Consider the following 26643-nt stretch of genomic DNA (forward strand, 5'->3'; position numbering starts at 1 on the left):
CATTTAGTTCTCATTAGATTGAACCAATCCTTTTATCTCTTCTACAATAAAATATAACAAAAGGAAGTAATCAAATGAATCAGCATCTTCAGTCTTACTCTTAAAGATAAAGGACACAGACCTTTTTCACTTTCAACCAGAGAAGTCATAGTTTTTCTTGTGATAAGATTTCAGTCATTAATGTAATACAGCTGATGATTTTTCAATTTTTCTACTTAAGATGTGATTGATATACATATTTATATATTAGATCTTTATCTATAGTTAACCAAATTAACTCAATTTTACATGTTCCTATGCAGTTTTAGTTTACTCCATGTAAATAAAATTTGAAGTTTCAACAAATAGGAGAATGGTCTTGAGTTTTACCTACTTGACAATCTTATATTAAACAGAATCCTCAATAACACAAATGCTTCACCACCATGAAAAATTCTATAAAAATTTCCTGTTTATTTCTAAGTTTCCTTTTTTATAGAGCTAGGTTTACATTGCTTCTGGTAAGTCAGTTCAAACCACTGTAAACACACTCTTAAAATAGCTCTGCATTTTCAGAACTACTCATGAGGTTTCTTCATTTTAAATTTGATATTTATCTTTATATATAATGAGATGGTCAAAGTGGTTCATGAACACTTCTTTCCCCCTGTGATGAAATCCAGAAAGTGTAATTATTACTAAAAATCATCACAATGTGGTTTATATTTAGTTTCAGCTTGGGGTCTGGGTAATGTGACCCATTGTAATGAGAATCTGATGAGAAACAAACTTTATCAACAACCACAACAAACAACACAGTTCTAAACCTTACTCCTGACTGCATATAAGTATCTGACAAATGGAATTCAACTCACTTCTTTTAACTCTGAAATAACAATGCAAGGCCATCCCCCTGAAATCCTGTCTCTGGGAAATAAGGCATAATTACCGATAACAGTGTGTGTGATCTTGGCTGTTTAGAAGGCTATCTTAATTTTAATTTTTAGGTTGTTTCCTAAGACATACTAGTATTTTGCTACTTTTGTCATATCTTTTACTCACTACAAAAACAGTATTACTGTTTACAATCTTTTCCAGAGTTGTGGCTCTAACACTTAATAGTTCTGGATAAGCGACCTCATCTTCTCTAAGCCTCAGTTTCTTATTTGTATAATGAAGATGATGATACCTACTTTCCCAAGTTTCCATGAGAATTAGATATAACCAAATGAAGCACCAAACACTGTACCAGGCTTAAAATTGCCATTCAGCCAGTGGTGACCTTTCTGGTTCTTATTTTATTTGCTAATGACATTTCTAATGATGTTTCCTAAGTCTTGGATTTCAATTTTTCTTCTATTATTCAGTGTTACTCCTATAGTTACAGTTGGACAGAAGCTGAGTGAAAGTCATATTTTAAATTACATGTTTATAAAGGCAAAGATTTCACATGACCGAATAAATGGAAATCATTACCTTTTTTTTCTAATTGAGAATGTATTAGAAAAGTTCCACAGAAGTGAATTTGTTTTATAATAAATACTGTTGTTTCAAAGCAAAATGTTAATAAGTGCTATAATAAGCATTCATGAATAACATTGTTATTCAAGGAAAAATATTAGCATACGGAAGACATTTGGGTTTTACATTTCTCTTGACTTTAAATTATGGTACTTCAGATTCATATAGTTTTAGAAATGAACAATGTCCTGAATATCACACATTCAGGATCTGATTGGTAAAAGGAACAAAAGACTATAAAGTTTCATTTAATCATGTAACACTAATGATTTAAACATGTAGCACTACTCCAAATCATACAAGAAAAAAGAAAAACTCCAGTGGATTTTATAAAGGAAACAATGCACTTAAATGGTTTCCACTTGGCTCTATGACTTTAATGATGCCAAGGTCCAAATTATTTGTGTAGCAGATACGATTTGAACAGCACATACAACAATGAGTTTATATAGTTTGATAGAACCTTGTTATAAAACATTTTTCTCAGGGATCACAGGATTTTGAAACTTTAATGTATGAATAGTTTTTCTACTCTAGAAAATAAACAGATCAAGTCACTTAACCTATATGAAACATAAAAAAGAATAAATCAATAGTAAAAGTATAAATTCTCAATTATGGCATTTTTCTTTAGATATTATTTACTCAATTTCTGCAAAGAAATCCATTATTCCCAAATCCCAGCAGTTTAATGGATATGATTACAACAATGGTCCTAATTATACCCAAGAGGGAAAAGAAAGCTGCTTACATTTTGGAATTACTCCATTTCTTACTGAACTGAAGGTAATTTACATTTAGTTGTCCTATAGCTTAAAAGAGATGCTATATCTCAAAGTTTGCTATTAAATTCATCAAAAATTTATTGGATGACTAGTGTTCAAGGAAAGATATGTAAATATCATTATTTATAGTCTTTTCATTGTGACCATACACACCCTAAATAAATTATAGTTGACCCTTGAACAATGGTTTTGAACTACATAGCTCTAGTGATATACAGATTTTTTTTGATACAGTACTGTAAATGTATTTTCCTTATGACTTTCTTAGTCACATTTTCTTTTCTCTAACTTACTTTAAGAATATACTATATAATACATATACAAAATATGAGTTAATTTTTTATATTATTGGTAAGGTTTCTAGTCAATAGTAGATGATTAGTAGTTCAATTTTGGGGAAGTCAAAAGTTACATGTGGATACTTGACTGGGGGGGTGGGGGGGTTGGTGGCCCTAACCCCTGTGTTTTTCGAGGGTCAACTGTATAATTGGACCACAGGTTTCTTCCATGTTGCTGATTGCAAATGACTGCTATGGTATTTTCCACTCTGTGCTGTTTCATTAAAGAAAAAAAAAATTAAAAAGATTTTCACCTTTAATAATAACATCTTCTCTTATTAAACACTTAAAATATTTTAAAGTACATTTTCTTGCATTTGCTTTATCACTTAGCAGGGGTTAAGCCCAATATCAGGGTCTATGATAACTGAAACTACTTACATGGTTTTCAAATACCATAAACATAGGTAGAACAAAAAGGCAGTATTTACCACTGCACAATTTTAGTATGAACCAAGTGCCCTTGCAAGAATTATGCTAGTTTCCAAACAAAATCTCAGTGGAACCCATATTTTTCCTACCACTTCTATAACATGATATATGCTTCTATTCCCAATTCAGTCTTGGCAAAACCAGTAACAAATAAAATGAATTTGAGGGTAAGTTTACAAATAAATGTGTATTTTTTCTTTTATTTTCTAGATGGTAATATCCCTTAATGGTTTTTACTTTACACAGAAGAACAATCAAGGTCTTGCCTGCAGACACCGCAGAAACTATATGTGCCTCTATATAAAGCTGATGCTCAGAAAGGTAAGAAAAACAATGATTCTAAACCAGTCAAGTGATTATAAAAAAACAAGTTTTCCAATAAGGTTCCAGATGACAAGCTAGATATCTGATGTGGCAGATCCAATGAAGCCGTGAGAAAAAATAGATGTAAGATAATGGGAGAAAGGACAGTAATTTACCAGAGGTCCCTGCCAAGTACCAGACTGGTGGTTTAGAACAGGCACTGAGGTCTAGTCAGTGTCTAGTGCTTGAACTGGCTCAGAGCTCTTCTATGTGAAGCTTACTCTGCAGGGTTTGGAATATTTTGCTAGCCAAATGCGACTGGCTGCCAGCTCCCCCCTGATTCTGCTTACACTTGCCCAAGAGTTCAGATCTGTAAATGAGTGCCGTCTTGATCCATTCATCTGGGGAGTTTGCATCCCTAAAGAGTCTCAGCTAGAGTAACTTTAAGTCACCTTAGTGTGATTTTTCACCAAGTAAATCTGAACAGTATTTTCTGGGTTGGTCATTAAAAGATCATCTCCTGTAACCTGAGTATCTTACTGAGCTTTACACTTTACAGTCATTCAAGTCAATGGGATAGTCTATAGACTCATGGGTCTCTTGACCACTGGCATCTACAGAGTAGAAATCAGAGGCAGTTAGGTCAATGCCAAATACAAATTTATTAGTGCAATTTCATTCTTTCACAGTACCAGAGCTTTTAAATTCTTTAGGATATTAGAAATGAATTCAGTGTTATATACCACCTATAGCATTTTCCCCTTATTTCTTCTTGATGACATCTTTCAGTTGTGTAAGACAAACATTCTAAATACATGATTCCTTTAAGCTTCTGACTCCATGGAAGAAGTCAGTCTTCGGCCACAATGCTTCCAGTGCAAGTGGTACCATTCATCACCCTGAAAGCCAGAACTGAGTGGAAGACAGCCAGGTCCATAATATTATGACATAGGCAGAAGCTTCTTTTTGGCAGCTCTGGCTGAAGTTCATATAGTAAAAAAATAATCCTGCTATGGTGTTGGTAGTAAATGTAGATTCATTCTCACACCATCCAACTCTATTATCAGTCTGTTAATATTTTCCTATCTGTAACACTGTTTCCTTCTAATCTGGTAGGTCCAATAGTATTATTGATTGTTAAATAGTTTTTGAGATTTTCCCCCCAAATAGTGGGTCTTACCACCACCCCAGTGCTAATATCATTATACAGGAGTTGAGACATCTCTAAAGGGAACTTTTTCATAGATAATAATTCATCAGGAATCTTAACAAGAACTGAAGTTCTAAGAGTGATCTTGAAAATAGACACATACACATAGACTGTATGTTCTCACATTCAAAGAAAAGGACCAGAAGATTCTGAAGATGATAGTACAGAACACTGATTTTGCTTTTATTTTTATTTTATAGAGAGCGAGTGTGAGCAGGGGAAAGGAGCAGAGAGAGAGAGAGAGAGAGAGAGAGAGAGAATCACAACCAGGCTCCATGCTCAGCACAGAGTCTGACTGACACGGGGCTCAATCCCACAGCTCTAGGATCATGACCTGAGCCAAAATCAAGAGTCAACTGCTCAACCAACTGAGCCAGCCAGGTGCCCCGGGAGCACTGATGTTAAAATCCTACAAAGTAGTTCCTTTGCTCTTTCTCCCAGCTTCCCTCTCATAAACCTATGCTTCTCTTTTCTTTTCACTATCTGTCCTGTATATATCAGCCTGTTTGATGACAGTGCCACCTGTGAACATATACTTGTTTACGCTGTCCAGCGGAAAAGTTTTTTAATTGTGTTAAAGAGCACATATAAAAATTGACTCTTAACCAAATTTTAAACGTATACTACAAAATTGTTAACTATATGCACATCGTTGTACAACAGATCTCCAGGGAGAAGTTTGTTTGTTTGTTTGTTTGTTTCTTCCCTAAAGCACTGTCACTTTACCAAAATCAAACTAAAGTTCCTTAGTAAAGAAAACTGAAAAACCGCACTATTATTTTGGACAGATTGGTACATTCACATACGGAATTTTATATCATATGTGATTCACATTTGCCCTTTTCTCAAATTTGCTAAATATAAACAAATAGTTTTGTATTCTAAAACCCCAAAAGGGTATCGAATTATTTAAATGTGTTTGCAAAAGGGGCCAGCATTAGGAGAAGGAAATTTACAGTGAAAGTGACATGAATGGACCATTCATTTGTATGGCCACTAATTCCATAGGGCAACTGATCATAAATTAAGTGCCTGACATTCAGTAATAGATGATTATATCTGACATAATGAAGTTATAATGGAAGGTGTTCGCACACTGCTTGACTATTAAGTGCCCATTTATTGTCCCTGCACCAGGTGTGATAGTGATAGGCTATACAAATCATCCAGAAGAAATGTCAAAATAGGCTCCTTTGCTGATAAAGCACCACACATGTTTATTAATACAGCAGCTTGTCTTAGAACTGGCCCATCTGCTCATTTAAAACGAATCTTTTTCCTATAAATATTTCAAAGTTAAGAGCATGACCACTCATAATAGTTTTAGAGAAGTAGGAATGGAAAGAGGAGAAAGGCAAACTCAAATAAAATATTCTGCTCTTCCTCTTACCTGAGGTACGTTTAACAGAAGGGGCAGGGAGGTAGTTTTTAATGTGGCATTTGCTTTAGATTAGTGCTGCATGAGTGTAGGCCATTGAACACGGTCCAGGCTCCAGCTGTTGCTGGTGCCAGGTGGGAAATGGCAAATTTCACCAATGTTTTCAAAGTACACATTTCAATAAAGTCCAAAATGAAGTACTCAATTAAGAAATTCTCCAGAGCAGTAGTTCATATGCATTTAAGCTCATCAGAAAATATTTTTGCTGGGTAGATTTTACAAAGAAAAATAATACTACAAATCTTTCTTAGGGGAGGTGATTTTAAAACTCTGAGGGTTTGCTTCTAAGTCCATTTTTTCCTAACATTTCAACGTCACATTTTTATGTAACAGAAAAAAAAAAAAAAAAAAAAAAAACAGAAGCAAAATGTGAATGTTTACCTCTCTTCTTTTTAAGAAATCACAAGTACAAAGCTAAGACATTTTCCATCTGGTGTTCTGAGTTTTATACTCTTGCTGCGCAGCCTGTATGTTCTTTGTTCTATCTTCAAGAATGGTTTTATCTAACCAACAAACAAGTGTGCCCTGAGGCACCCCTCTCAAATGAACACACACATTTGAAATGAAGAAGTAAAATCCTTCAAAATAGTGAAACAAAGGAAAGGCATGGACCATTTGGTAACCAGAGGTGGTTTTCGCTCTATAGCCTTGGCTTCATTTATTCATTCATTAAAACCTAAATAAAGTCTGGCAGGCATGCCTTTCAGGTTCCAGGAAAGAACTTTATCAGACTCAGTATCACATAAATCCACTAGTCATACTTTTCTAAATAAATTACATCTTGTGATAACTAACCACCTGGTGACCAAAGGGCCAATTCAATTACTTGTAAAAGGCTAAAGGTCTCAGATACCCTTGAAATTATGTTTTTTACATCTCCCATACACTGAAAGGAAACAGTTTCCAATCATGTTTTATGTTACATGTATTTCCAAAAATTGATAATGGGTGATCTTTAGTTTGGATATGAATTACCTCTGTCTTCCAGAACACTATCAATATCCACCCAAATTATCCAAACTGGAAATCAAATAATTATCTCTTATTATCTCTCGTATCCAATCACCAAGTCTTATTATGCTTTAACTACAATGTCTAGGAATCTATCGTGTATTCTTCCTATTGCTACTGTTTTTTATTTCGCACTTTCAAGAAACCTTTCTTGAAATAATTTACTAATCTCTCTGCTCCCAATCCATCCTACGCATTTTAATCAACATTTCTATGCAAATTATGCCTTCTATGCTTATGTCCTTTGTAGTTTCCCAATGTCTATAGGACACTTAGAAATGCTAGGCTTAGTGCACATAAAAATCTACTACAATCTGAGCTATAAGCCCTTTTGCCAGTTTCGTTCTTCGCAGTTCATACCACATCAATTGTGGACACAATTGTGTCTAGTTCCAGAGGCAATTCAGACTAACCTGATCAACAGATTAACAGCCTCCCAATCACCAGCCAAGAGTCTCAAATGATGCTTGTTTTAACAGAATCAGTATTCTGTGTGTAGCATGAGAATATGATCCTTATGGGTCTAGCAAATGTAGTCTTTTCATTGCTTATGTATTAGTAAGTGCTCTTCTTCCCTGCAGGGACTATAACCCCTCGCTTGGGCATTTATTGGAATCCAGGCAAGTGTTCTATCAGGTCCTGCTTCCAAAGGGCTCAGCACATGGTCTCACAGCAATGTGAATTTGCCTGTTTCCAAATCCTTCTGCTATTTCTTAATCACAGAAGAGAAGTCACACATTATCTTAGGCTAGTAATGTGGAAAATGGAAGGGACAGAAGGGAAGAGAATCTTCAGAGAATTTAAGTGGCAAGAGGGAATTCTGTAAATGAAATTTTAAGGAAAAGCCATACCAATATGATTGGATTTATCTCTCTTTAAGCTACTTTCCACCTAGAATCATCTTTTAAAAATTGAAATCAGATTATGTAGTACTCTGTGTAAAAACCCTTCAGAGGTTTTTAAACCCCTCAGCAATCTTAAAACCCTAGCTCTTGGGGCAACTGGGTGACTCAGTCAGTCAAGCATCCAATTCTTGATTTTGGCTCAGGTCATGATCTCACGGTTCCTGATGAAGGTGCAGGTGTAGCCTGCTTGGGGTTCTCTCTCTCCTTCTCTCTCTGCCCCTCCACCCCCCATGAAAAAAAAAAAACAAACAGAAAAACAACAACAACAACTCAGCTCCTTTCAAGACCTACTAGGCTGACAAAAATTCTCTGCTTGACCAAACTTTAATTAGACACCTGAACCTTCTCTTATGACCCTCTGTGCACTTCCTTGTAAAATCCAGTTACAGCAAGAACCCTACTAAGTCATGTCAGCCACAACCCCCCATTCTCTCCATATCTGATCACCCTCTGTATCTGATCATGTTCCTCATCCTCTACCAATCCCTTGGTGATGTCTGATCACTCTGGCCTGTCTTTAGCACGAATCCTATCAAGTTGCTTCCAGAGTCCCTCTGGCCCCTGACATTTCTTCTTAACAATTTTCTATACAGGGATTTTCTACCCTGTTCCTTGGCTATGCATGCCCACTTGTCCATGCTGTATTTGAAGTTGATGCCCACTATATACCTAGGTTTCTTTTCTCCCATTGCAATAGTTCTGGGGAAAAAAATGTGTTTTTATACTGTTTTAACTACTGTCCATCTTTGTTTTTATCTTTGGAAACAAAAAAAAGTGCCTGATCTGAACCCTATGTAAGTACTCTGTCTATATCTCCAGTTGCTCATCTCGCTATGTTCCAGAAGTATCATGTGCATTTATCTGTTTAATTTTTATTCATTTTAACTTCTCTCCCCTGTCTAGAGTGTATGATTAATGAAAAGCCAAGTCTTGACAGATTTGTAAACTGCACAATTCCATCAAAGCCTGGCATATATGAGGCCCTAATCAGTATTTGCTTAGCGAAAAAATGAATTAACATACCATGACTATTCCAATTCAGGGCCCTGATCATACCATCCTTCAACTTCAAGTGTGGCCGACTCATGTTCTTTTGTTTGTTTGTTTGTTTTAAATCATGTTATATTTTTATTTTCTTTCTTTCATCATGGTAAGTGTACTCTTTCATCTCCATCCCGTATTTCCCCATCCCTCCAGCCACCTTCCTTCTGGTAACTATCATTTTGTTCTCTATATTGAAGAATCTGTTTCTTGGTTTGCCTCTCTCTTTCTCTCTCTCTTTTGTCCTTTGCTTGCTTGTTTTGTTTCTTAAATTCCACAAATGAATGAGATCATAAGGTATTTCTCTCTCTGACTTATTTCACTTAGCATTATACTCTCTAGCTCTATCCATGTTATTGCAAATGGCACTATTTTATTTTTTTCAATGGCTGAATAATATTCCATTATACACACACAAACACACAGACACACACACCACCACCACATCTTTATCCATGTATTGATAGACATTTGGGATACTTTCATAGCTTGGCTATTGTAAACAGTGCTGCAATAAACAGGAATGTGTGTATGTCTTTGAATTCGTGTTTTTGTATTTTTTGGATATTCAACCATGCAATTACTGGATCATAGAGAATTCCATTTTTAATTTTTTGAAGAACCTCCATAGTGTTTTTTACATTGGTTGCACCAGTTTGCATTCCGACCAACATTATAAGAGGGTTTTTTCTCCACGTTTTTGACAACACTTGTTTCTTGTGTTTTTGATTTTAGCCAATCTGACAGGTGTGAGTTACTATCTCATTGCAGTTTTTATTTGCATTTCCCGAATGTTGAAGGACACTGAGCATCTTTTCATATGTCTGTTGGACATCTGTATGTCTTCTTTGGAGAAATGTCTGTCCATGTCTTCTGCCTATTTTTAATTGAATTATTTGGAAAGAGAGAGGACCCAAATAAACAAAATCACTAATGAAAGTGGAGAAATAACAACCAACACCACAGAAATAGAAACAATTGTAACAGAATACTATGAAAACCTCCATGCCAACACACTGGACAACTTAGTAGAAATGATTAAATTCCTAGAGATATATAACACCAAAACTAAAGCAGGAAGAAATAGTAAATTTGAACAGACTGATTACTAGTAATGAAATTGAATAAGTAATCAAGAAACTCTCCAAAAACAAAAGTCCAGGACCAGATCGCTTCACAGACAAATTCTACCAAACATTTAACTTTTTAAAAAAATTTTAGAGAGAGAAAGAACACACATGAGTGGGGGATAGGGACAGAGGGAGAGAGAGAGAATGTTAAGCAGGCCCCATGCTCAGCACAGAACCTGATGCAGGGCTGTATCCCACGACTCTGGGATCATGACCTAAGCTGAAATTAAGAGTTGGACACTCGACCGACTAAGCCACCCAGGTGCCCCTCTACCAAACATCTGAAGAAGAGTTAATACCTATTCTTCTCAAACTATTCATATATATATATATATATATATATATATATATATATCTGTATATATCTTCTAAATTCATTCTATGAAACCAGTATCACACTGATACCAAAGTCAGATAAAGACACATGATACCAAAGCCTAATAAAGACACCACAAAAAAAGAGAACTATGGGCAAACATATTTTATGAATATAGATGCAAAAGTCCTCAACAAAATATTAGCAAACTGAATCCAATAATATATTAAAAAAAATCATACACCACCATCAAGTGGGATTTTTTTCCCAGGATGCAAGCGTGGTTTAAAATTCACAAAACAATCAACATGATATGTCACATCAATAAGAAAAAAAGATAAAAACCATTAAATCCTTTCAACAGATGCAGAAAAAACACTTGACAAAGTACAACATCCTTCATGATAAAAACCCTCTGCAAAGAAGGTCTAAAGGGTACATACCTCAACATAATAAAGGTCTCATATGAAAAACCCACAGCCAACATCATAGTCAATGGTGAAAAAATGAAAGCTTTTCCCTTAATGTCAGGAGCAAGACAAGGATGCCCTCTCTCATCACATTTACTCAACATAGCACTGGAAGTCCTAGGCACAGCAATTAGACAACATAAAGAAATATAAAAGGCACCCAAATTAACAAAGAAGGAATAAAAGTCTATTTGCAGATGACATGATGCTATATATATGAAAATCCTAAAGACTTTATCAAAAACCTAGAACTGATAAATAAATTCGGTAAAGTTGCAGGATACAAAATCAATGTACAGAAATCTGCTACATTCCTATACACTGAAGCAGCAGAAATTGAAATTAAGAAAATCCAATTTATACTTGCACCAAAAACAAACAACCAAACAAAATCTAGGAATGAACTTAACCAAAAAAGTGAAACACCTGTACTCTGAAAACTATATAACATTGATGAAAAAATTCAAGACAATGCAAAGAAATGGAAAGTCATTCCATGATCATGGGTTAGAAGAACAAATACTGTTAAAACGTCTATACACTCAAAGTGATCTATGGATTTAATGCGATCCCTATGAAAATACCAACAACATTTTCACAGAACTAGATCCAACAATCCTAAAATTTGTATGGAACCACAAAAGATCTCAAACAGCCAAAGTAAGGTTTCACCATTCCAGATATTAAGTTTTACTACAAAGTGGTAGTAATTAAAACAGCATGGTATTGGCAAAAACCAGATAACATAGATCAATGGAATAGACCAGAAAACCCAGAAATACACCAACGATTATATGGTCACTTAATCTTCAACAAAGGAGGAATAAATGCATAACGGGGAAAAGATCGTCTCTTCAACAAATGGTGTTGGGAAAACTGGACAGCAACATAGGAAAGAATGAAACTGGACCACTTCTTTCACTTTTTACACTTATACAAATATAAAGTCAAAATGGATAAACGACCTAAACGTGAGACCTAAAACCATAAAAATCCCTGAAGAGAGCATAGAAAGCAATCCGACATAGCCTGCAGCAACATTTTTCTAGATTATGTCTCCTGAGGCAAGGGAAACAAAAGCAAAAATAAATCATTGGAACTACATCAAAATAAAAAGCAGCACAGCGAAGAAAACAATCACCAAAATTAAATGGCAACCTACTGAATGGGAGAAGGTATTTTCAAATGACATCTCTGATAAAGAGTTAGTATCCAAAATATATAAAGAACTGATACAACTCAATACACATTCACTTTCATTCTTCACAGTTCAGCTGAGTGGTTTTTCTTTTTTTCTTCTTCTGATTTTTTTAATGTTTATTTTACTTTTGAGAGAGAGGCCGAGCACGAGTGTGGGAGGGCAGAGAGAGAGGGAGACACACAATCTGAAGGAGGCTCCTGGCTCTGAGCTGTCAGCACAGAGCCTGACATGGGGCTCGAAACCATGAACCATGAGATCATTACCTGAGATGAAGTCGGATGCTTAACCGACTGAGCCACCCATACACCCCTTGATTATGTCATTACATAATTGATCTATTGTTGACTTTCTCCGATACACGGTAAAGCCCATGTGGGCTGTATTGCCAGTCCCCTGTAAAATGCATGGCAAATAGTTGGCAGTCAGTATAGTACTGTCACATCAAAATTCATCTGACTTAAATTCAACGATATGCATTCAGAAAGAATTTGGGGGAAAATCCACTTAGCATTTTAATCAATGACAGCATGGTCCAGAGTGACAGGAGGATAGGGACAGTGTTCCCTCAGTTCTCTGTCTCCCCACACTGTTCACCACGCATCACCAGAGCCAAAGGAGGTTTTAGGTATTTCTATTTTCACATTTCCTGATATCGAGGAATAACTCACTGTTGGATATATTGTATTTTATGGATAATTTAGAGGATGTTTGAAGGTGGGTTATATTTTTGTTTTTGTTTTGACCTTGCTCACTAACTTCAGACTCTAACCCATGCATAAGATGCAACCACATAGAAAATATTTGGTCAGTACTGAAGGAAAGTTAGTCTTTCAGAGGGGCACAGAGAAAAGCTAACATATAGTTTTCTTGTCTGATACGTGTTTGAAATTAAAGGCATAGACATTTACAGAAAAAAAATATGGTTATTTTTAATGTAAAACTACATCATAATTAAGCCAGTAGGATTTGAGGAGGATAAGAACATTGCAAACCATCTTGAGGACTTATTTTCTTGATCTCACCATGTCTGAGCCATACTGAGTCTTAGACTGGAACGATAAAGATTGCTTCTAAATTATATTAAGCAATATTTACATAGAATTTTATAGGGTATGGGTCAGTTTCACATATAATATCATATTTGTTATTTGATACTTAAACAATCTTGGGAAACAGGTTGTTGCTGTGGCTATACAAGTTTTTCTGTGATCATATAGTTAGCAACCGGGGTGGATTTATCAGATTAACAAGCATTAATATTTAAGCTGTATACTTCCATGTAATTCCATCTAGGAGAATGTGATGCCAAACTTAACAGGAGCATCTGCTCCAGGGAGGGAAATTGTCTTTTTTTTTTTTTCCCCCTGAACTCAAGGACTGAAAATAATTGCTGGACGCAGAGATACAACTAACAGAGAAAAGTACTTCTTAGTACACACTGGGGGAGATAAGTGCCTCTTCGTGTGAAGGTAATACTCTTTGGGGTGTTACAGGATGAATAATAGCCAAAGTCAACGCTTTCAATAGAGAAGAATGTGCCTTTTAGCAGCGGAAGAAACAAGATCCTCATTTGCTGACTAGTGATATGTAAGTGGATGTTGCGTCCTTAACAGTCCCAACGCTTACTGTCCTTACTGTCTAGGGATCCAGATGTATCTAGAGAAAAGAGATCTTACCTAATCTTAGGCAACTGACTCAGAGTAAAAGGTATTTTAAAATTTAAGGACTTATCATATATAAATTTTATCATGTTGTCTTTTACATCTATTGTAAAGTAAGAATTGCTATATTAAAGAAGATACTCCGGAAGGGCAGGATCATGTGCATGAGTACACCAAAAAATTGGAAACCCTGCAGCCGTGAACATTCAGTAGGTGGCAATAAGGGTGACTCTTCCATCTGGAAGTCAAAACCTCCTCCTTGTCCCATGCCAGGCTTTGGTAGTAGCAGTCAACACAACTGTCAGCTAGCTGTCTCCTCCAGGCAATAAGACAATTATTTTTAGTATACTGGTATAAAATTATTTTCATAAATAATAAGAAGCATTTGTGGGAGAGAATATTTAAAACTACAAAAATAACATTTTATCACAATGTCTGATTTCTTGTTTTATGGTATGATTTCAAATATTTCTTTTGAGAGAAACACAAAGATATTTTATGAAAAGAGCAAAAAGGAACAGTGTAACATTAGAACAAAGATATTCTACTTTATTGAAGAAGACAACAGACACACAAACAACTTTTGTGCCATATTCTGTTCTTAAGATGACTAATAGAGATGGGTGAGGATTTTTCTTTAAAATACCATACTGTGGATAGTTAGACCCCCCCCCACCCCATCCTTTGTGGTAATATGTTTCATTACTAATTACTGGCTAAAGTATGTTGTTTTGGAAATTAAGTCATAGTTCCTTTTGTATAAATGAAAAACTGACAGAGCAGAATTTTTATAGATGCCTGGGCTTGAACCTGGTTCCAATGTGTAATATTTAATCTGACCTTTATGAAGTTAAAAAAAAATCTCTCTACGGCTCAGTTTTTTCATTCACAAAATTACAACAAGAATACTACCTGCTTCATGAGATCCAGGAAATTAATGAAATAATGATCCATATCATATGCTTCAAATACAGCCAGGCACAAATGTTATGTGTAAATATTAAATGTTCTAACCATGTCCACTCAAAAAAGATGGTATCTACTGGAATATTCAGAAAAACATTATGATTGGTTTTCTATGGGAATTGGGAGAGAGGAGGACATATGGATAATTTTCAGTTTGTACGATTTTTAAAAGTTAATTTGAATAATAAATGTTAACTATTATTATTACTATCATTATTACTGACTAGCGATAAGAAGTTGTGACATTCAGAAAACGCTAAATATTTTCTCTCTGAACAAGATAAAGCAGCTACACTCTCATCTTTTTGAATGAGAATAAAAGCCAAATAAAACAAAGATAGGTCAGTCCTAGAATCCATAGGAGCGATCATAGGAGGGCTGGGCTAGTGAGCAATCTTAGGAGAGAAAACAGGGAGCTGGGGAGGGGCGTCAGGTAGGGAAGTATGAAATTCAAGGAACTGAACCCTGGTCATAGCTGCTTAGACACACATCCTAGTTCCAGAGACTTTCCATTCCCTGAGCAACAGGCTCCATGGAGGAAACATCACATTCGAGTCAAGGATCATTACCACTGGATCTGCTACCAGCCACACTGAACCTGAAGGAGGATGTTCAGATCACAACGATATCAAGCCTCTATTTAATACCTTTTGAGTACTAAGAATATCATTCCATGAGCCAGTGTGGAAGTAGAATCCAAACAATCTCTATCTCCCTTCTCATGCAGGCTTATTGAGAAACTACCAGAACAAGATGACCAAAAACCTACTGCAAAAATCTACCAGGTCACACTACTCCCTGGAATAATTATTCTCAACATATGAATTATGTACCACAAGGGCCTGCAGGATTGTGCTAAGTTGTTTCAAATGATAAATGTTGGCTTTTAAATAATAACTTATAGGGGCGCCTGGGTGGCGCAGTCGGTTGAGCGTCCGACTTCAGCCAGGTCACGATCTTGCGGTCCGTGAGTTCGAGCCCTGCGTCAGGCTCTGGGCTGATGGCTCAGAGCCTGGAGCCTGTTTCCAATTCTGTGTCTCCCTCTCTCTCTGACCCTCCCCCGTTCATGCTCTGTCTCTCTCTGTCCCAAAAATAAAATAAACGTTGAAAAAAAAAATTAAATAATAACTTATATTTGCAGAGTATGTTATAATTTATAAAACACTCACTTATCCCTAACAATATTGAATAAAAAGTATATTTTACCATTTATAATTTAATTTCAATTAAATCCAACCCAATTCAATTATTACCATAAAGTGTTACGGGAGTATACATGACTCTAGAAATACGATGATGATGACGAGTAAGTCTGAATGAAAAAGTGATAGTGTCCTTGTAAGACTTAAATGAGACAATGCAGGTAAAATACTTTTTCCTGTGTCTGACACAAGACACATACTTCATAAATGGGAATGATGTTTACCATTCACAAGCTCTATGTTGTAGGTATTCACAGTGTACTTTAACACACAGTACAAAAAAATGTTTGGCATTTACAAGTGAGGGAAAAGCACGTTATTTAACGTGGTCAAAGCAATCTGTTATATGCAAGTTTCATGTTTATTCCCTTGGGTTAAGGGTGGATAAAACTAGGAAATTATGTTCTACCATATAATGTCTGCTAACAAGATAAGTTAGAAAAAAAAAAAAAAAAACACGAAGAATACTAAAAAATAGGCCTGGAGTCTCCTCAATAAGAATGCCAGATGTCTTGTTCTTATTTTATTTTAATCAATCTCAAATGTTTTTACATTCCACTAGACAATATCGTGCACTAATGTCTCTAATGTGTGATGCTAAATCTTTGGCTATAGCCTATTTTTAATATAGATGCACCAGGCAGGACCATCTGTTTATTTTGAACTTTAAAAAATATTTTCAACGTGGATTTGCTGAATGTAATTCCATTTGCACATGAAACTTAATGCCTGGCATTATTCTAGTTCATTGATTATGTGCCAATTGAACCATATTTATATTACTCTATTATAGCAAATTAAAAAAAAATAGATGTAATCTCCCAATTACCCAAATATTTTAGCTTATTTGACATTAGGCTTCTAATTAAATATAAGATCTTACCTAAAGAAAGATTATACAAACTAAACATACTGGTTTCACCAGCTTTATTACTAGTTGTTCACTGTATTGGAAGGTGGAGAGTACCAGTAACTGTCAAACTTTTTATACAGTAGAACATTAAAAGTATCACTCAGACTTTTTCAGAAAAGAATGTCTTTTCTTAGTTCTTGACAGGAATTTATCTAACTTGAACTGCTAGTGATGTTATGAAGAATTCCTAGGTTGGGTTCTATAATTGCTAAGGCTCTCACACAATTATACAGGAAAACAATGAAGCAAAATAACATCAAAAACAAAACAATATAGTCTCAACTCCAGGGCATGCCTCAACTGGTGTATCTGAATCTCAAATAATAGACACCTCTGCTGATAGGATTCTGATTCAGCTTCCAAACAAACTCCCACCCAAGCACTTCATTGAGTCATTCTGCCCGTAATACAGACACACTCTGGGGTAAGAGGTTTTGCATTATGAGTACTAGGGATGTAAACGAAAGGTCAGGGACAAAGCACAGTTGGAGAGGACACATGACCTTCAGAACTGCAACTTGGTTTGTTTGTTTGTTTGTTTGTTTGTTTGTTTCCAGAACTGCAACTCTTAATGAATCTTGCTAAGAACTCCAATGCGTTTATTCACAAATCTGCTACAAACCACTGAAGTAGTTTTTCATTCCCAATTATAGTATAAAAAATGGGGAAACATGTCTCAAAAGCATGTAGAACATATTTGCATTCAGAAACATATAATCAATCCCATTAAATTTACTAGAAATTATAACAAACTTGTTTTAATAATGAAAGGTTTAAAAATAATAGTGCTTCTAGATGAGCCTATTTTTTTAAGTCCTGATTAATGAGACATATGGCAAGAAAAATTACTACAGTGGTGAATGCTGATTCAGGATCTTATTTTTATTAAGTAGTTTATAGTGAGGGCTGTGACAATTTTTCTATTTATAGTGGCAGCTCTGGTTAATTACCTTGTAATATATTGTGACATTAATGCACTAGTAAACTATTGGAATTTACACCCCTATTCAGTAATAAAATCTGTAAATTGAAGAATGCAGATAAAGCCATCACAGGCATAAATTATGTAACCAAATGCCACGTATGATCACATTAGACTTAAAGAACAGAATCTCTCAAATTTACTAATCTGTGGGTAAGTTCCACAGAATTTATAAACTCCTGCTATTTTGAAATGTAGATTACATTTTATTCAAGGCTATTTAGTAACTTGCTAGTACATTTTCCTATGGTTACTAAGAGCATGTTGGTCAGAATTAAAATGCACAATACTAAAAAAGAAACATATTATGACAAACAAATGCATGAATGTCATATTTTTTTCCTAAAAAATGATAGAAAGCTGAAAGAAATCAAGACAACCGAAAGGAGGGAAAATAGTGACACGTGGATTAAAATCAAAATGATTCACAGGTGATAAAGAACTTGAGGGAATAAAAAAAGAAAATATGATAAAAATGTGATTTTTGACATAAAATAATTATTATTATTGGTTTATTTTTATTTTTTTAAGTTTATTTATTTATTTTGAGAGAGGCAGAAAGAGTGCGAGCTGGGGATGGGCAGAGAGAGAGAATCTCAAGCAGGCTCTGCACTGTCAGTGACATGTGATTCAAACTCACAAAACTGAGATCATGACATGGGACAAAATCAAGAGTCGGATGCTCAACTGACTGAGACCCCTAGGTATCCCATTATTACTTTTTTTAAATGTTCATCTATTTTCAGAGAGAGGGGAGGAGGAGCAGAGAGAGAGAGAGAGAGAGAGAGAGAGAGAGAGAGAGAATCCCAAGCTCTGATGTGGGGGTCTATCTCACTAACTGTGAGATCATGATCTGAGTTGAAATCAAGAGTTGGATGCGTAGCCGACTGAGCCACCCAGGCACCCCTGAGATATAATTATTTAATTATTTTTCAGAATATTATTTACAACACAATTCCAAAGTTACCAATTATTAGCTCACTATCTCAAATACTCAGAGCACAATCACTATATATACATAAAAAAGTACCAACTAATTCAAAATATTTCAGATGAGAACAGAATAAAATGACAAGATATCTGAAGCAATCTGATGTGTTTCTGAGTGTTAGGTAGTTAACATTTTCTACTGAAGAGTCCCTTGTGTTAATATTGGTAACCATAGTAATAACATTTTAAACATTGCTGTTTTATTTTATTTTTTTTTTAATTTTTGTTAAAGTTTATTTATTTTTGAGACAGAGAGAGAGCATGAACGGGGGAGGGTCAGAGACACAGAATCTGAAACTGGCTCCAGGCTCTGAGTGGTCAGCACAGAGCCCAACATGGGGCTTGAACCCACGGACCGCGAGATCATGATCTGAGCCGAAGTCAGATGCTTAACCGACTGAGCCAACCAGGCGCCCTGAGACATCGCTGTTTTATATGGCTACTTTAATGAATGTCAGAAAATTAAATATGAGTTCCTTATAAAAACATAAGCCTACAAAATACATAAAGAATTAATATATAAAGCAATAATTCCTAAGACATCAACATGCAGGTAGACTAGTGGAAATTGGTATAGGAAGGGAAACTAAGATAATATAGAGACACAGAATATAGAGAGACTTAGAAATATCAACACAAATGTCTTATATTCTCAATACATATATAATTATAGTAGTAGAAAAATAGAAAAAGGAAAGCAGGTTAGGTAATGTCAGTTTTTAGATACTTCAAAGGATATTTTTATATATCTCACATAAAAAAATCCAAGTATTGGAGCTAGAATTCCATATTATTTAAAGAACCTGATATCTTATTGTATAAATTCTTATAAAAACCTAGAATATACCTGAGAAATTCTCTCTGTATTAGATATAGACAGTAATAGACATATCTAGAGTTCATTTATATAATTTGACTGCATACAAAGTACAAATAACAGTATATAGTTAATTAAAAATAACAAATGAAGGGGGGTGATGGCTGAAAGTTGAAGGGAAATATGTTGTGGCTCCAAAGTAATGGCGTTACTATGGCAACTCGATCCCATTATTAATATTTGTTTTTTTTTTTTTTTAAATTTTTTTTTTCAACGTTTATTTATTTTTGGGACAGAGAGAGACAGAGCATGAACGGGGGAGGGGCAGGGAGAGAGGGAGACACAGAATGTGAAACAGGCTCCAGGCTCTGAGCCATCAGCCCAGAGCCCGACGCGGGGCTCGAACTCACGGACCGCGAGATCGTGACCTGGCTGAAGTCGGACGCTTAACCGACTGCGCCACCCAGGCGCCCTAATATTTGTTTTTAAATGAATTACGAGATAGTTTTTTTTTTAAAAGGCCAAGATTTTTTTCAGTGTTATGGTGATTTATACAAATCTCTTTATTTACCTATTGAAGTGTCCTCTTTTGAATACTGCAGTATTGTGGCACATGAGCTAATAACTCTTAACTGTAATTGTATTAATCACAGAACAGTCTAGGAATGGCTCTGGGTCAATGCATGGAAAGGAATGCTAAGAGAACTAGAAGTTATCAAGACAGTCATTCTAAGAGTGCAATTTGAGGGAGAGAGCAGCAGAGATGAGTGTTGGATTCTAGTAATTCATTCTTTACCAGGTCAATACCATCACTATTTTGACCAAGATGATGACATTTTATTTTATTTATTTTTTTAAAAAAGTTTATTTAGTTTATGTTGAGAGAGAGAGGGAGAAAGGGAATCCCAAGCTGTCAGCACAGAGCCCAATGTAGGGTTTGAACGCACGAACCGTGAGATAAGACCTGAGCTGAAATCAAGAGCCAGACACAGGCACCCCAAGACCATGCCATTTTAAGGGGTAACTTTTAATAATGCCTACCTACCTTCTAACCCTTCAGGGTCTAGTTTATGTCAAGTATTTGCCAGGAACTTGATACTTATTATTTTATGTAATTACCCTAATGAACTTGGCTCAGGTGACATTATTATCCTTGTTTTACAGATGACAGACAGAAGCTGCCTAAGGTCTTACAGGTTTGCCTGGCTTCAAACTCCAATTTCCTCCCATATGCTATAGAAGTGACCACAAAAGTACATAGTAAAAGCCACATTTTTTATCTAGGGCCTACCACATGACAAATTCTATTCTATATTATCCCTAATCCTCACAAAGACACTGTAAAGTTGTTATTTCTGATCTTCTGCCTAGTAGTTGAGGAAACTAATGATAAAATGTCTGGAACTCCCATGTTTAAGTTAATTGCCTCTAAATCCCTTCATTTTACCAATGTTTGTCTTATTTCATTCTAAACTCATTTTACCCTTTTCAGCTTTGCTATGGTAGTCTGAAATGATCCCAGTTCCCCTCTTGTCTATATCCATGGTCCTTTGGATTGTGGCTTCCCAATCAAAATATAGAGTCTTTTTCTCCCTTTTTATGTCTGGGATTGGCTATGTGACTTACTTTGGCCAATGAGACATAACAAACATGATACAAGCAGAGTCTTGAAAAATACTTGATCTTTGGGACTTGTCTGCCTATTGTTGGGAATCCTGTCATAATGAGAATGAGCCTGTGCTAGACTGCTTGGTGATGACAGCCATACGGCCATCATCCCAGATGACATTAAGGTGACTATCAAGCACGTGACTGAGTTCCTTCCCCTATAAAACCAACCAACTTGCTAGCTCCTAAACATCTAACTTCTAACAGCCAAGTTAGCACACACACAACTCAAGTAAGTGTGAGAACTATAATAAATGTTTCCTGTTTTAAACTACTACATTTTGGAGTGTACTGTTATACTACCGTACGCCTGATTTTACCATACTCTTCCCAAATCAGACTGGGATGTCAGAAGAAATGAATTATATTAAAGTCAACAACTTGCATAAATGGACCTCCATCTTTGGTAGGGACAATATTCTACTAAGGATTAACATGTCTAAAACAATGCACCAATTTAAAATTCATCTATTCCTCATGATGAAGGATTATGTCTTAAGCATCCAAGCAGTTAATCCATATTAATTTAGAGGCATTTCTGCTCCTTTTCCCTAAGTCTGTTCACTCAAATGCTATGTCTCTTCAGTATAAAATATGCATGCTGAAAAATAAGACACGGATGTCTTAAATGTAATAACTGAGGCCAGCACAGGGGACATTCAGAGAACAGATACACTCCCTTCTCCCTAGTGCATAGCCAAGGAAGCCCTGACAGAGGAACTGAAGACCTTGCCATAGTAGCAGACACGTTTCTAATTTCCCAGTAATCTTTTACCCGGATGACTGAAACTCCCTCCCCTCTGTTAATCTCTTCTTATCTACACTGGCTTCAGAGATCTTTTTCTTATACCAAGAACATAGTGTTATAACGCAAAACCTCACTAATTTAGAAAAACAATTTTTATTTTCATTTTGTTTTAGAAAAAAATTTTTAAAAATTAAAAGTATTGCAGGGGTCCCTGGGTGGCTCATTCAGTTAAGCATTTGACTCTTGGTTTTGGCTATGGTCATGATCTCATGGTTTGTCGATTTGAGCCCCCCTTTGGGCTCTGCACTGAGAGCATGGAGCCTGCTTGGATTCTCTCTCTCCCTCTCCCCTGCTCACTCTCTCTGTCTCCCTCAAAATAAATAAATAAACTTAAAAAAAAAAAAAGTATTTCGTAACCTTTTTTTTCCAGGATAAAATATAACCTTGCCATGTGATACAGAATGCTTCCCAATCTGCCTTCCCACATCTTTTCAGTCTCTTCCTTGAGAACTGCTCTCATTTTACTGTGCACCATGCACATTTCTTTAAAATGTCACAACTTTCACAATTTTGTGTTTTGTTTCATTCTGCTTCCATTTCATGGAATTCCATTATCATCCCTTCTTCCTTTTCTTCTTGAAAAAGGAGGATGCATCCTTCAGAACCTAGGTTGTCACCTGCACTTTCAGTTACTTAAAAATCAGTGTATAAGTTCCTCCTATGTCCAAAGCATAGAGCAGTGGCTGGAGAAGAAATAATAATTATGACACGTTCTGTCCTTGAGGACCTTACAGAAGAGAAAGGGAAATATGCAGGCTGAAAAATAAGACACGGATGTCTTAAATGTAATAACTGAGGCAAGCACAGGGGATATTCAGAGAACAGATACACTCCCTTCTCCCTAGTGCATAGCCAAGGAAGCCTTTACAGAGGAACTGAAGATAAAGCAGAGCCTTCAAACACTGGCAGAAACTAACTGGGCAGAAAAGAAAAGGTAAGAGATTCCTGGCAGAGGAAGAAACATGTATAGAAAACTTGCTCATAAAAGGCAGACCTAATGACTTTTATTGTATCAAGTGATTGATACTGTTGAAGGTATAAGAAAATATCCTGAATCACTTAAATCTGAAAAACCAAATTAACCTCAGAATATTTGGTATTTATAAAAAAAAAAAGTCTATATCAATTTCATCAACTTTGAACATTATAATACATGTTGAAAATAATAATATTTATTTAAAAGTATAAAAATTCTGTATTTAGATTTGGGAAAACAAATGTTACTTTTAATTTTTATTTTGTATGGCTGGTCATTTTTAAAAATCTTTAAACTGATGGTATCAATTTAAAAAATGTAATTTTAACATACATTTTAAAAACTAAATGATCATATTAATGCCATAATGATTTTTTAAAACATAATAAAATATAAAATATTATGTTGCAAGGAAATAAATGTCAATATGACTTAGTTTAAAGCATCTTTATTTCTTTTAAAACAAGTAGAAGAAAGTTTTAGTAAAAAAAAAGTAATGGTTATCTGGTGATCTCTAAATCTAGGTTAGTTTTCAACTAGTCCTCCACTAGTTGAATCACAATATAGCTCTATTTCTTATTTTGTTTTATGAATATTTCTCAGAACGGTATTTCCTACTTTAGTTTACGAATAAAATTTGCTCTTTCTGTTCTCAAATTCTTTATATACAATCCCCCCCCCCGCTTTTTAAACAGGTACTGTATTGCAAAATACATATTTATAACTATCTATAATTTAATTAATTGTCTCCGTCAAAATAACAAATAGTTTCTTTTTCTTTAAATAATAATAACCATAGTAATAGTAATAATAATAATAAACAACTCACCTCTCACAGGGGGTCTTTCTAGCTCAGAGTCCAGGTGAATTGGAGGAGAGATGTATGACACCTGCCCATGATGTGCCTGCCCTGTTGACCCAAAAATAAATATTAAGAAGAAATTGAAGTTACGCCTTTATACATATATATATTTGATTTGTGTGATATCACATTATCTTTCTTCACACTGAATTAACTGTCATCAAACTGTGTCGACAGATCTATTCAAACACAGGAGCATTATGCATCATCCGAACACCAACCAATCACATCAGTCCTTCTTTTTTTTTTTTTTTTAAACGTTTATTTATTTTTGAGACAGAGAGAGACAAAGCATGAACAGGGTAGGGTCAGAGAGAGAGGGAGACACAGAATCCAAAACAGGCTCCAGGCTCTGAGCGGTCAGCACAGAGCCTGACGCGGGGCTCGAACTCACAGACGGGGAGATCATGACCTGAGCCGAAGTTGGCCGCCCAACCGACTGAGCCACCCAGGCGCCCCATATCAGTCCTTCTTAAACTACCATTTGTTTCCTATTATTGGATTACAGACCCATTGTGGAATGACACTTTTAAAAATACAACATAAATGATTTACAAAAAAATAATAAAATGGAAGGAAAAAAAGACATGAAAAAACAAGTCCACATTTTTCATTGTTATTAAACAGACAATACGTAATCTGTCAATCTGCCCTGTTTCTAAAGACTTATTCTCAATTTACGCACTTATTTCATTGCAGACCAGTAATATACAGTCTTCAGACTGGCATCGATGTCAAATAACACTCTGATAGCACTTACTTAGATAACTTTATAACTAGTTCATTTGTATTTTATTTTTTTATAATTTACTTCTGTTATTTGAAGAAAAGTACCCCTTCGTGCTATGTGTAAGTTTTGGAAAAAACAATACTTAGCCATGATATAAAAAGTAGGCAGATTGTGGCACCTGGGTTATTCAGTCGGTTGAGCGTCCAACTTCAGCTCAGGTCATGATCTCACATTTTGTGGGTTCGAGCCCCATGTCCAGCTCTGTTGTTGACAGCTCAGACCCTGGAGCCTACTGCTGTATCTTCCTCTCTCTCTGCCCCACCTCTCCTTGTGCTCTGTCTCTTTCTATCTCTCAAAAGTAATAAATAAATGTTTAAAAAAAAAACAAGGCAGATGAATTCATTTTCTATTCCTTGTAAAACATTCTGCCAGCTCACAAACATATTTGTAATATACTTTCTGTCTTACGAGTTAAGGTGTTGATTTGAAGGCCAAGATGCTGATTGAAAAAATTGCTAGCTTAAAAACTAAAAATTTTTCTAATGTTCAAAGTAGCTACTCGTTGCATACTGATGATTCTGTGAGCAATTAGAATCGTGAGGTAAGAAAGCACGACCACAGAGTCAGTCCAATTGCTAAAGCTACTTTTTAAAGCTATTTCTAAAAAAGGTTTGGGTATGAGTGGAAGACCCACCACTTCCCTTCTACAATGGGAATATGCAGTTATATTTTACACATTTACTATAGCCATTTACGGGGTTGTTAATCTCTTTTCCTAAACAAGGAAAGTTAATGATACATAGATTATGATAACAGTTAGAGTAACCTTCCCGTTTCAAGTAATATTCGACTTGTAATAAACTCTGCTGATTCCTCTTATGAGGCACATTTCAAATAATTAATATGGCTCCCTGTTGATAGAAGCTGCTGTTCCTCCCAGCATTTTTCTAGCTAACGGCAGACACAGTGGAGACGTAATATACAGAGCCCCTCATAATAGTAACTAAGAATATTGTACATTCACTGGCCACATTTCAGTGGAATACTAAAGGCACTGTTATAAAAGAAGTAAGACAGTGACTGTGCACTGGTAGCAGTCCATGTGTAATACAGCTTATTAAAAACTTCACATTATCTTAATTATAAAAATGCCTAATGTTTACCTTATTTGCACACTTGATTGCAAAATCACTTTTTATTTTTAAGGTCCTGTGTCATTACAAATGAACTGGTTTGAAACTTTATTGATCATGTAAATAAAAATAAGCATCTTTTACATTATGTTGATTCAAGATAATCTCAGCATATAAAATAATATTGATTTCATGTCTAAGCAAGGAACATGACTTTCACCACGTATAATAAGTATCATGCATTCACACAGACATCATCTCCATTTATGCAACCATGTCACTATGGGAATTAAAGGTAGGTATTATGTCAATATATTCATATTTTAAAGTTTTTTTTTTCAACGTTTTTTATTTATTTTTGGGACAGAGAGAGACAGAGCATGATGGGAGAGGGGCAGAGAGAGAGGGAGACTCAGAATCGGAAACAGGCTCCAGGCTCTGAGCCATCAGCCCAAAGCCTGACGCGGGGCTCGAACTCACGGACCGCGAGATCGTGACCTGGCTGAAGTCGGACGCTTAACCGACTGCACCACCCAGGCGCCCCAATATATTCATATTTTAAAATCAAAGGAACAACAGAGGAAATGGAGTAACTTGCTCAAGCACACACAGCTAGTAAATTGTAAGGCCAGTAGTATTTTGACTCTAAATCTGAAGTGTTTTGAAGTAAATCAGAATATTTTTCTCAAAGAAGGTCTCAGTATACTAAACCTGGGGAGAAAGTCTATAGATTTTAGTGATTAAACTCTGACAAGTAACTGCTTGTGCAACTGTCACCCCTACATTCAATTTGAAGTAAAAAGTCCCTTTAAATGTCACATTTGCCTCTGTTCTTGGGATAAGCATGTAACTTCA

The 26643-nt window shown here is 35.5% G+C and overlaps 1 protein-coding gene and 1 long non-coding RNA gene across 35 annotated transcripts in view; one reads left to right on the forward strand and one right to left on the reverse strand.

Annotated features, from left to right (window-relative positions):
* The window catches only part of LOC147581973 (uncharacterized), a 39808-nt gene extending 18252 nt beyond the window's left edge, over positions 1-21556 (forward strand). The window contains exons 2-4 of one of the 2 annotated variants that reach the window (XR_015250432.1): positions 3266-3376; positions 13456-13667; positions 20776-21556. This is a non-coding gene — a long non-coding RNA (uncharacterized LOC147581973). The remainder of the gene's footprint in view (positions 1-3265; positions 3377-13455; positions 13668-20775) is intronic. The other variant, XR_015250433.1, reaches the window with a different exon arrangement.
* The window catches only part of ADGRL3 (adhesion G protein-coupled receptor L3), an 847777-nt gene that overhangs the window by 219938 nt on the left and 601196 nt on the right, over positions 1-26643 (reverse strand). For all 33 annotated transcript variants that reach the window (XM_086704954.1, XM_086704959.1, XM_086704957.1 and 30 more), the window contains one exon: positions 23893-23973. In XM_086704954.1, the coding sequence (XP_086561080.1) occupies positions 23893-23973 (81 nt within the window). The remainder of the gene's footprint in view (positions 1-23892; positions 23974-26643) is intronic.

The sequence above is a fragment of the Puma concolor genome, chromosome B1 (assembly GCF_028749965.1).
Source record: "Puma concolor isolate L17-30 chromosome B1, mPumCon1.1.hap2, whole genome shotgun sequence".
NCBI classification, from domain to species: domain Eukaryota; kingdom Metazoa; phylum Chordata; class Mammalia; order Carnivora; family Felidae; genus Puma; species Puma concolor.